Source organism: Gadus chalcogrammus, chromosome 7, assembly GCF_026213295.1.
Source record: "Gadus chalcogrammus isolate NIFS_2021 chromosome 7, NIFS_Gcha_1.0, whole genome shotgun sequence".
Taxonomy (NCBI): domain Eukaryota; kingdom Metazoa; phylum Chordata; class Actinopteri; order Gadiformes; family Gadidae; genus Gadus; species Gadus chalcogrammus.
Window position 1 is genome coordinate 1,080,158 of NC_079418.1, and position 12,221 is coordinate 1,092,378.

Genomic DNA, 12,221 nt, shown 5'->3' on the forward strand with positions numbered 1-12,221 from the left:
GATCCGGGTTTTAAACCACCAAAGAAGAAACCAGGACGCCTTCTGTTATGAATCTGACATCCACGGGTCAGAGAACCAGTCCCGATTCAGTCCGGGATCTATAATCACAACTAATGATCCTCTATCACCTCTAAAGGCTGCACTGCCATGCAGACCACGTGGTTTAAACAGGCGGTCGACCGTCGCTTGTGGGTCACTTGTCTGTCAATTTCATCCAGACCTGCATTCACACCTGTTGGCGGGTCGTGGAGCGGGTCTAGACCTGCTGGGGGGTCGTGGACCGGGTCTAGACCGCCCTGCACCCCTACTTGGGGGACGTGGACTAGATCTACCTGCACCCATGCTGGGGGGTCGTGGATCCGACCCGTGGGGTTTGACACCGGGGTGAAGACCTACAACAGTCTGACCCGACGGAAGGAGCCCCTCATTCTGACGCGGGACCGGGTCGCCACCTGGTAGGGCTGCGATATGATATGTTATGCACTAAGATAATGAGTTATGACGTTGTTGTCATTTCGGCTTAGCTCACGAGCGACCTTCCGGGATCGAACCAGCGACCCTCAGGTTACAAGTTAGTTCGATCCCCAGCTCCTCCTAGCTCCTGTGAGCTAGGAGTGTACGTGTGTATGGATGGGTGACTGTGTATGAATGGGTGAATGTGTGTGAATGGGTGATCTGGTGTATGAATGAGTGATCGGGTGACTGTGTTTGAATGAGTTATCTGGTGTATGAGATGGGTGAATGTGTGTATGAATGTTTTTGGGTGAATATGTGTAAATGGGTGATCTGGTGTATGAATGCGTGAATGTGTGTATGAAAGAGTGATCCGTTTAATATGTGTTTGAATGGGGGATTATGTGTAAATGGGTGTGAATGGATGAATGTGTGTAGGAATGGGTGAACTTGTGTATGAACTGGTGATTGTGTGAATGTGTACGAATGGGTGAATGTTTGTATGAACCGTTGTGAGCGTCTGCTAAATGTTAATGTAACTCGTAAACTGGTCCTGTCATGTGGTGATTGTCTTCAGGTACAGCTGCGGCCCCACGGTCTACGACCACGCCCACCTCGGCCATGCGTGGTAACCAACGACGACCAAATCAGTCCATTAGATCCATTTAACGTCCAGTGAATGCTTCAGAGGTGAACGGGTTCCTCTCGGTCTCTCTCTGCAGCTCGTACGTCCGCTTCGACATCCTCCAGAGGATTCTGTCCCGGGTGTTTGGGGTCAGCGTCATCCACGCGTTGGTCATCACCGACATCGACGACAAGATCATCAAGAGGAGCCAGGAGGTGACGCCGCGACGTCACCACAGACATCACTGCATTGATCAACAAAACACGATTACATTCAGGGCGTTGAGGATGTTCATAGAACCGAGTGCCAAGCACTAACCATCACTAGGTTAACCCATTCCCCGTAGACAACACAGATAGCTAGGGTAAGAAGCTACACCATGCTAAGGACTGTTTTTATGTCCAAGGACGTACAACATGTAATAAGTGTGTACATTAAGTGCTAGGACGTACAACACACAATAAGAGCGTACATTAACTGCTAGGACGTAAAACACACAATAAGAGCGTACATTAAGTGCTATGACGTACAACACACAAGAAGTGTGTACATTAAGTACCAGGACGTACAACACACAATAAGAGCGTACATTAAGTGCTAGGACGTACAACATACAATAAGTGTGTACATTAAGTAGCAGGACGTACAACACACAATAAATGCACACTTATTGTTAAATAATTATAGAGATAATTGTGTTCTGTATTTGTTTACGCGTCTGATAAAACCTTTGACTTTGTAGGAGAACATGTCTCCCACGATCCTGGCCAGGATATACGAAGAAGAATTCAAGAAGGACATGCTGTCATTGAAGGTGTGTGAAGACACTTTTGTACTATGTTTAGGAATATCATTCAGAATGTTAAACTATATCAACATGTATTAAAAATATACAGAGTTCATTGCACTGACTGCTGTGCTAACATTACATTTAAAGATGTTTTAACTCTTGTAAACTCTATTGTAAACTTTTGTGAAGAATCAGTTCTGTGCTTAGAAATTCTTTGTCTGAGTTATGGATCAGATAGTGTTACCCTTTATTTGAAATCAGATTTAAGTTTAGACCTAATAGGTTGCAGTACCCATTATAGAAAAGCAGGATTGCCGTTGAGAAAATGTGCTTTCTCTATAATTAAACTTGCATTAAAAATCAGTTCTGTGCTAAGCTATCATTTATCTGAATTAGGGATGAATAGTGCAGTTCCTTTCGTTCTTTATCTGTTGAAATCAGGATGTGTATGTTCTAAATGGTTTGCTCTAGGTCCTACCTCCCACGGTGTACTTGAGAGTGACTGAAAACGTGCCTCAGATCGTGGCGTTTATCGAGCGCATCGTGGCTAACGGTCACGCCTACCCCACGCAGAAAGGTAAACAAACGTTATTTAATATCCTACACGAGTACGAGTTAGTGTGTTTTATCGAATAGCCTCCGCACCTCAAAGTGGAATATCCTCATTATACCAGGCCCAATTAAAGAATCATATCTTCCTTTGTTATTCATCTTTTGGAGTCATTCGCTCTTATACCTCATTTTGTATAATTGGATTCAATTAAAGGATGATAACATTTACATTAACATTCAGGGCGTTGAGCATACGCCTACATCCAGAGTGACTTACAATAAGTCAGTTTGTCTTCAGAAAGAAGAAACGACAACAATCTATCTCTGTGTGTACAGTAAGGAAGTTCATAGAACCAAGTGCCAAGCACTAACCATCACTAGGTTAACCCATTCCCCGTAGACAACTGATATTCGGCTGTAAGACTACATCATAGCCGTGCAGTTATTGAAAGTTAAACCACACTCCTCCAGAAAGTTAGAATATAGTATTCAGTTTTAAGCATTATTCTTTAACTGAATGCATAAGCATCCCTCTGATAAAGTACATTTTGCAATTCTGTTTTGCAATTCTGTCGTAGTTTGTCTCGTTCCATCCCCAACGTTTTGTCGTTACTGTTTGTTATCTGCGTGGCGGTAGGTGACGTGTACTTCGACATCCGGAGTATCGGCCAGCGCTACGGGAAGTTCTCCGGTTCCGTCTCGCTACCCAGCGAATCCGGTCGGTTCTAAGTTTCAAACAAAAAGCAGAGCTTCATTTTCCCAGAATCCTTCACTCCCACATCACTCCAGCCTTGTTTGTTTCGTCCGATCTTTTGGGACAGCGGACTCCGATAAACGTGACGCGCGGGACTTCGCCCTCTGGAAGGCCGCCAAGCCGGGGGAGCCGTCCTGGGACTCCCCCTGGGGTGGGGGGAGACCGGGCTGGCACATCGAGTGCTCCACCATTGCCAGGTGAGGTGGGGGGAGGGGAGGGGGGGGGGGAGGAGGAGGAGGGAGAGGGAGAGAGGATAGAGGAGGAGGGGGAGGGGGGGAGGAGGAGGGAGAGAGGATAGAGGAGGAGGAGGAGGGGAAGGGGGGAGGAGGAGGGAGAGAGGGAGAGGTGGTGGGGGAGGGGGTTGGGGGGGGGAGGGGGAGGAGGGGGAGGGAGAGGTGGGGGGGAGGGGGAAGGAAGACGGAGGAGGAGGAGGAGGGGGGAGGAGGAGGAGGGAGGGAGAGGTAGAGGTGAGGGGCAGAGAGGGAGGCCATGTACAACAAATATGGACGTACAAAATATAAGTGTGTACATTAAGTGTACGTCTATGTGTATTAAGTGTCAGGACGCCTGACCCCCCCCTCTCTCTCCCCGGCTCAGTATTTGGCAGCCAGCTGTGTGTCTGACCCGCCCCTCTCTCTCCCCAGCTCAGTATTTGGCAGCCAGCTGGACATCCACTCTGGGGGGGTGGACCTGGCCTTCCCCCACCACGAGAACGAGGTGGCCCAGAGCGAGGCCTACCACCGCTGCCCCCAGTGGGGGAACTACTTCCTGCACTCAGGTGGAGGGCGCCCATATTAGGAAACACTTCTCACTCAGGGTGCACTCACACTAGCCCATCTGGCCGTGGCCGTTGGCCACTGTGGCCTGGCCACGGTAGGCTCTTGTACACACGTCATCACGTCGTTACGCGTCATCACCAAGCGTCCGCTGCATGGACCATAATAAAGTCTGCCGCCAGTCAGAGTTTTAACAACAATGGACAACAACACAGAGAACACAGTTCGCACTTTGCTGAGTCTGTTGCTTATCGTCTGCCCAAATGGCTAACAGACACTTGACTTCTCTCTGGGATCAACGTGAACCAACAGTTGAAACGCTTGACGCCATCTTTACCGTTTGATGGGAAAGAAGGCTCGTCGCCTTTATTATGTCCGTGGTCGTCGCATGGACTATACGTCATCCAGCTCAGGTTGCGTAGCCGTGCGTGTGCGCGTGTCGGCTCATTAGCATCTGTACCGTGGCGGCCCGTACCGTAGCAGCACACCTCTCCCAAGTGGCCAAATTGGCCCGGCCTGGCCACACTCACACTGGCAGATTTGAGCACGGTTAGGTGCGAAAACGGCCACGGCCAGATGGCCTAGTGTGTGTACACACACACACACACACACACACACACACACACACACACACACACACACACACACACACACACACACACACACACACACACACACACACACACACACACACACACACACACACACACACACACACACACACCAGTGTTTCCCCCACGTTCACACAGCAGCGGCGCCCCGCTGGAACCAGTTTGGAACTGGCCCTAGCACCAGCCCGGAACTGGCTCTCGGTTCTTTTTGGTGTGAAAGCGGCACTAGAGGGATCGGGGACCACACCACCGCTGCTGAAAAAAATCCTGCGGGAAACACTGCACACACACACACACACACACACACACACACACACACACACACACACTAATGCAACACACACACACACACTAATGCAACACACACACACGAGGGGTGTGATGAGATCTCGTGCCACGAGATCTCGCGAGATTAAACTCTACGATATTACCCGTCGGGTTAAAAATCTGTCTCGTGAGATTTGTGAGCCATCGAAACTTCTATTTGTGGCCTCAAGGGGCAGTAATGCGCCTTTGCTACGTCTAGCCTGCCAGAACCTAACGTAGGAGAAGGAAAAGAAGAAGAGGAGGGGAAGCAGGGGAAGCAGCCATAGGCAGCCAGAATGACGTCGGAAAATACCCGTATTACCATCGAAGACCCCCCCCGCCACTTTTAAATCATTTGTTTGGCAGCATTTTGGGTACCCGGCGGAAATGATGAATGGCAGTAGAGTGACTGATAAGACACGAAGTTGTCAGTGACATACTTGGTCAGACTCTGTTGGCACTATTTGCACTCTGTATTGACGGAGTAGAACTTTGATTTGGTTTTGCACATAATATTGTTTGCATTTGAAAAAAAGAGAATTATTTAATTTTATTCATTTTACTTCAACTTTTATAAATTTTAGTTTTAGTTTCAATTTCATGCATTTAAAGAGTTATAATAAAACATTTCAAAATGCATGTGTAACTCGGTTAAATAAAAGTCTGTAGGTCCAGTCATATATTTTGTCATTGTAGTTTTCTTAAAATTTCGTCTCGTCTCGTTCTCGTGAACCGAATATCGTGTCTCGTCTCGTGAGCTGAGTGTATCGTCACACCCCTAACACACACACACACACACACACTCACTAATGCAACAAACACACACTAATGCAACGCACGCACACACTAATGCAACACACACACACACACAGACATTAATGCAACGCACACACACTTATGCAACACACACACAGACACACACTAATGCAACACACACACACACACACACAGACACAGACACAGACACAGACACACACACACTCTCTCTCTCTCATGCAACACACACACACACACGTAACCCAAATAATCTGCTTTGTTCTTCAGGTCACTTGCATCTCAAAGGGAGTGCCGAGAAAATGTCCAAATCCTTGAAGAACTTCATCACGATAAAGGTCAAATGTTTCTCATAACGCGACAACACAACGCTTAACGTAGAACGCGCACCTCGCTGCGTTGCGATCGCACAACGTGTTTTCAAACTGCGATTTTTTACGGGAATTACGAAAACGTGATTTGATTAATTATGCGCCGGGTTTGTGATTTTTCCCTCCAGGAGTTCCTGCGGTCGTACTCTGCCCATGAGTTCAGGATGTTCTGCCTGCTGACGAAATACAGATCAGGTACAAAGTCTCACACAGGAGGTTACTATACGGTTAATTAGCTTGTTAATGGGTCGCAATTAAAACAACACAGACCCGTCTGTCTGTCTCCTCAGCAGAACACAGACTCGTCTGTCCTCTGACCCGCCTGTCTGTCTGTCCTCTGACCTGTCTGTCTGTCCTCAGACCCGTCCGTCTGTCCTCAGACCTGTCTGTCTGTCCTCTGACCCGTCTGTCTGTCCTCTGACCCGTCTGTCTGTCCTCTGACCCGTCTGTCTGTCCTGACCTGCAGCGATCGACTTCAGCGAGGGCAGCATGCTTGCGGCCCGCAGCCAGCTGGGGGCGCTGGTGACCTTTGACCAGGGGGCCCAGGCCTACCTGAGGGGCCAGCTGCCCTGCCCCCCCCTGGACCCGGACCGGCTCTGGGACAAGTAGGCCCTCCGTGACCTCTGACCTGGTGTCTCAATATTCTAGCGTGGTTTCGAGTCCGTAGGGATTTGAACTTTGACCTTGATGGATGCTCCATGACCTCCACTTTGAATTGCGGATCACATTGAATGATCTCTGATCCCATTGAAGGATCTCTGATCACATTGAATGATCTCTGATCACATTGAATGATCTCTGATCACATTGAAGGATCTCTGATCACATTGAAGGATCTCTGATCACATTGAAGGATCTCTGATCACATTGAATGATCTCTGATCACATTGAATGATCTCTGATCACATTGAAGGATCTCTGATCACATTGAATGATCTCTGATCACATTGAAGGATCTCTGATCACATTGAATGATCTCTGATCACATTGAAAATCTCTGATCACATTGAAGGATCTCTGATCACATTGAAGGATCTCTGATCACATGGAAGGATCTCTGATCACAATGAATGATCTCTGATCACGTTGAATGATCTCTGATCACATTGAAGGATCTCTGGTCACGTTGAATGATCTCTGATCACGTTGAAGGATCTCTGATCACATTGAATGGTCTCTGATCTGCGGTCGCTTAACTGATGAACACTGATCAAAACGGATCAAATCTCAACTCATCCTAACTTTTAATAGTGTTCAAATGTTGTGCTTAAATGTATTCGTCCAATCAGACTGTAGACTCCAAAGTCTTTGGTTAGTTCATATCTAGAGTGATGACGGACAAGATACAGTCAAGGAAAAACATGTTTCACTTTCTGTTGCTTCATTACCCGTTTAATTATCAGGTCATTAACAGCAACTTGCGCAAGTTGCGCTTAACAGCAACTTGCAGTAGATACATCAAACTCTACCTAAATAACCTAAATAGTGACCTAAATAATGATTTGAGTCTCATTAACTAAAATGACTTAACTCTCATTGACTTAAACATTGACTTAAACATTGACTTCAGTGTCATTGACTTAAAAATGGACTTAAGTCTCATAGACCTGATTGACCTTAAATGGACTTGCGTCTGATTGACCTTAAATGGACTTGCGTCTGATTGACCTTAAATGGACTTGCGTCTGATTGACCTTAATGGACTTGCGTCTGATTGACCTTAAATGGACTTGCGTCTGATTGACCTTAAATGGACTTGCGTCTGATTGACCTTAAATGGACTTGCGTCTGATTGACCTTAAATGGACTTGCGCCTGATGGACCTTAAATGGACTTGCGCCTGATGGACCTTAAATGGACTTGCGTCTGATGGACCTTAAATGGACTTGCGTCTGATGGACCTTAAATGAACTTACGTCTGATTGACCTTAAATGGACTTGCGTCTGATTGACCTGAAATGGACTTACGTCTGATTGATCTGAAATGGACTTACGTCTGATTGACCTTAAATGGACTTGCGTCTGATTGACCTTAAATGGACTTGCGTCTGATTGACCTTAAAATGGACTTACGTCTGATTGACCTTAAATGGACTTGCGTCTGATTGACCTTAAATGGACTTGCGTCTGATGGACCTTAAATGGACTTGTGTCTGATTGACCTTAAATGGACTTGCGTCTGATTGACCTTAAATGGACTTGTGTCTGATTGACCTTAAATGGACTTGCGTCTGATTGACCTTAAATGGACTTGCGTCTGATTGACCTTAAATGGACTTGCGTCTGATTGACCTTAAATGCACTTGCGTCTGATTGACCTTAAATGGACTTGTGTCTGATGGACTTGCGTCTAATTATCAAATCTCTTTGTGCGCTCAGGCTGGCGGAGGTCAAAGGTCAGGTGCTGGACGCCCTGGCGGACGACTTCGACACGCCCCGAGCAGTGCACGCCGTCATGGACCTCGTTTCCCATGGCAACCGCCAGCTGCAGCCCGTCGCCGAGGTGGGTGGGGGGGGCTTTCCATTGGTGGAGGGGCCGCCTGGCTCGGCCAATCGGAGCAGGCCGCGAGCAATGATGAATCTAAAATAAGAAGTGATCTTAAGAATCGTCACTGGGTTTCAAATACTCTTCACATATACGTATGTACACTCCTTTATTTAAAACAAATCTGTTCACCTAATGCAGCAGGATCCCTTTAGTTCAAATGTTTTTAAAGTATGAAAAGCTTTCCTCACGAGTTGGGTCAGGGTTAGGGTTAACCCTGGGTCAGAGTTAACCCTGGGTTAGGGTTAACTCTGACCCAGGGTTAACCCTGGGTTAGGGGTAGGGTTCCAGTCCCTGGGGTAGGGTTAGGGTTCCAGTCCCTGGGTTAGGGGTAGGGTTCCAGTCCCTGGGGTAGGGTTCGGGTTCCAGTCCCTGGGTTAGGGGTAGGGTTCCAGTCCCTGGGGTAGGGTTCCAGTCCCTGGGTTAGGGTTAGGGTTCCAGTCCCTGGGTTAGGGTTAGGGTTCCAGTCCCTGGGTTAGGGTTAGGGTTCCAGTCCCTGGGGTTGGGTTCCAGTCCCTGGGGTAGGGGTAGGGTTCCAGTCCCTGGGGTAGGGTTAGGGTTCCAGTCCCTGGGTTAGGGGTAGGGTTCCAGTCCCTGGGGTAGGGTTCCAGTCCCTGGGGTAGGGTTAGGGTTCCAGTCCCTGGGTTAGGGGTAGGGTTCCAGTCCCTGGGGTAGGGTTCCAGTCCCTGGGGTAGGGTTCCAGTCCCTGGGGTAGGGGTAGGGTTCCAGTCCCTGGGGTAGGGTTCCAGTCCCTGGGGTAGGGGTAGGGTTCCAGTCCCTGGGGTAGGGTTAGGGTTCCAGTCCCTGGGTTAGGGGTAGGGTTCCAGTCCCTGGGGTAGGGTTCCAGTCCCTGGGGTAGGGGTAGGGTTCCAGTCCCTGGGGTAGGGGTAGGGTTCCAGTCCCTGGGTTAGGGGTAGGGTTCCAGTCCCTGGGGTAGGGTTCCAGTTCCTGGGGTAGGGGTAGGGTTCCAGTCCCTGGGGTAGGGGTAGGGTTCCAGTCCCTGGGGTAGGGTTCCAGTCCCTGGGGTGGGGTTCCAGTCCCTAACACCCCGGTCCCGGTGTGCCCCCCCAGGCTGACGGTGCGGCCCGCAGCCCGGCGGTGGTGGGGGCGGTGCTGGCCTACGTCAGGGAGCTGTTCGGTCTGCTAGGCGTCGACCTGCTGGACAGACAGGTAACCACTCACCTGGAGAGACAGACTCACACCAGACTCTTGATTCCCGTCAGAAGTTTAGAGTTTAATTAATTAAGTTTAAAGCAGGGCTGCTCCATTATGGATAAAAATCATAACCACCATTGTTTTTGTCAATGTTGAAATCAGGATTAGTTTTGAGTTTGAAAACATGACGTATTTATTCAGCGTGTCTCTCCCAACAAACTCTTTGTAACTGAGAACTTTGAAATGTGGCCTTAAAGAAAATACACAAAATGGGCACAAAGAAAATCTTCAAATCTAAAATAATGTACCGATATGGATCCAGCTGTTCTGCACTTTCTATTAATCATAAAAAAAAAGAAAATCAAAATTAGATTAATCGCCCAGCCCTAGTTTATAACGGATCATTCTGTTGCTTCATTACCTGTTTAATTAATATAAATGAAGGCTCACCTGTTAATTAAGCCTTTAATTTATTAAGCCTCATCTGTTTATTAAGCCTCACCTGTTAATTAAACCTCACCTGCTAATTAAGCCTTTAGTTTATTAAGCCTCACCTGCTAATTAAGCCTTTAGTTTATTAAGCCTCATCTGTTAATTAAGCCTTTAGTTAATTAAGCCTCACCTGTTAATTAGGGGTGCAACGGATCAAAAAACTCACGGTTCGGATCGTTCCTCGGATCAAGAGTCACGGATCGGATCATTTTTCGGATCAGCAAAAAAATAAAAAAATAGCGTTTGTGATTGCTTTAGCCCGGTCTGATTGTGGAAGAAGGGGCTGCTTAAATGCCGTGGTGATGAGCGGTTGTTGAGCCGCTTTCGGTTTCACTCCTGTCAGTGAAACACCGGGGTGATGTCGCTGTAAATGCGTGGCCATGCTCGATGTGTTTTTCTTTATGTTGGCAATAGCTATGTCAGCTACGTGTTACGTCTGTGTGGTAACCTAGGCGACAGGTTTGTGTGGCAGCGCGAGTATGGAAACAGACGTAGCACTGGAGGCAGCAGTTATCGTTACAGTAGTCACCGAAGTCTAGCCTACTTTTATTTTCCATGCCCACTGTTCTTCATGTTGTACGCTGAGGACAATAAATCACAACGAGCCATAGGACTGTTTGCTTATTGAAAAGGGAACTGTTGCGGACTTTTACCCAGAGCGTGTTAAGTAGCTCTGTCCCTGGAACTAGCAGGAATGGTTACGGCTGTGTGTGGACTGAACATGCGCAAATTTTTTTTTCATAAATCAATCCGCGGATCATGCGTGTGCCGAACCGAAATAGATGATCCGAACGGATCACGGATCAATGATGATCCGTTGCACCCCTACTGTTAATTAAACCTCACCTGCTAATTAAGCCTTTAGTTAATTAAGCCTCACCTGTTAATTAAGCCTTTAGTTAATTAAGCTTCACCTGCTAATTAAGCCTTTAGTTTATTAAGCCTCACCTGTTAATTAAGCCTCACCTGTTAATTAAGCCTTTAGTTAATTAAGCCTCACCTGTTAATTAAGCCTTTGGTTAATTAAGCCTCACCTGTTAATTAAGCCTTTGGTTAATTAAGCCTCACCTGTTAATTAAGCCCGACCCATCTTGTTGTCGCCCATCAGGAGGAGGGGCTCTCCGGCTCCTCCCCCGTCGTTGTGGCTACTGTGGTGGAGCAGCTGTGTCAGTTCCGGAGCCGCGTGCGGAGCTTCGCCCTGGCCCCGTGGGAGGCCCCGCCCCCCCAGGGCCCCGGCTCCGCCTCCGCTAGACCCCGGACCCGCCCGGACCGGCTCCCCCTCCTGGAGGCCTGCGACGCCCTCAGGAAGGACCTGGCGCCCGCGGGCGTGCTGATCAAGGTGAGGGGAGGGGCTTACCAAAGGTCGAGGGAACCGGTTCTACAAGGGAACCGGTTCTGTCATCTCTGATGCCCCTTTCACACCGCCGCAAAATCGGAGCCGGTTCCGGGCCAGTTCGGAGCTAGGGCCAGTGTTTTGGTTTCACACCGCCAAAGAACCGGCTCCGGCCCCTAAAAACCGGTTCAACTCCAGCCCCACTTTTGAGCTGGGCTAGAACTAACTAACCGCTTTTACGCCGGGGGCAGGGGGCGGAGTTATCCGTACCTTCATAAACAGGAAGACCAACGAAGACCGGCATTTTTAAAACACGGAAGTAAACAATGGACGTGAATCCGTGTATGGTTCGTTCTTTGTATATTCCGATTTAAAACAGTCCTTTTTTGTTTTTTCTGATTTTGTTTTTAAATCGGAATATTTAAAGAACGAACCATACACGGATTGAATCGAATAAGTTGTTGTTGTTGTGTTTGAAACTGGCGCGAGGGTTCTTCTTCTAATGGTACGGCCACACCAACCGCGTTACTCGCGTTGGATAACGCGAGTTATTTAGCCATTTAACACGCCTAACCTAGTCTCGCAAAGCCAGACCAAACTAGAACATTGTAGAATTAACCGGTTCACAAGGGAACCGGTTCTCTCATCTCCAAGTGAACCGGTTCTACAAATTAACTGGTGCGT

General features: G+C 48.1%; 1 protein-coding gene across 1 annotated transcript in view; it reads left to right on the forward strand.

The window, feature by feature from the left end:
• The window catches only part of cars2 (cysteinyl-tRNA synthetase 2, mitochondrial), a 17,080-nt gene continuing 4,859 nt past the window's right edge, over positions 1 to 12,221 (forward strand). The window contains exons 1-14 of the mRNA XM_056593845.1: positions 1 to 455; positions 1,031 to 1,081; positions 1,176 to 1,293; positions 1,821 to 1,892; positions 2,340 to 2,445; positions 3,058 to 3,138; positions 3,242 to 3,371; positions 3,819 to 3,952; positions 5,912 to 5,979; positions 6,141 to 6,207; positions 6,479 to 6,617; positions 8,392 to 8,515; positions 9,629 to 9,727; positions 11,313 to 11,543. Coding sequence (XP_056449820.1) covers positions 148 to 455; positions 1,031 to 1,081; positions 1,176 to 1,293; positions 1,821 to 1,892; positions 2,340 to 2,445; positions 3,058 to 3,138; positions 3,242 to 3,371; positions 3,819 to 3,952; positions 5,912 to 5,979; positions 6,141 to 6,207; positions 6,479 to 6,617; positions 8,392 to 8,515; positions 9,629 to 9,727; positions 11,313 to 11,543 — 1,728 coding nt within the window. The 5' untranslated portion in view covers positions 1 to 147. The remainder of the gene's footprint in view (positions 456 to 1,030; positions 1,082 to 1,175; positions 1,294 to 1,820; positions 1,893 to 2,339; positions 2,446 to 3,057; positions 3,139 to 3,241; positions 3,372 to 3,818; positions 3,953 to 5,911; positions 5,980 to 6,140; positions 6,208 to 6,478; positions 6,618 to 8,391; positions 8,516 to 9,628; positions 9,728 to 11,312; positions 11,544 to 12,221) is intronic.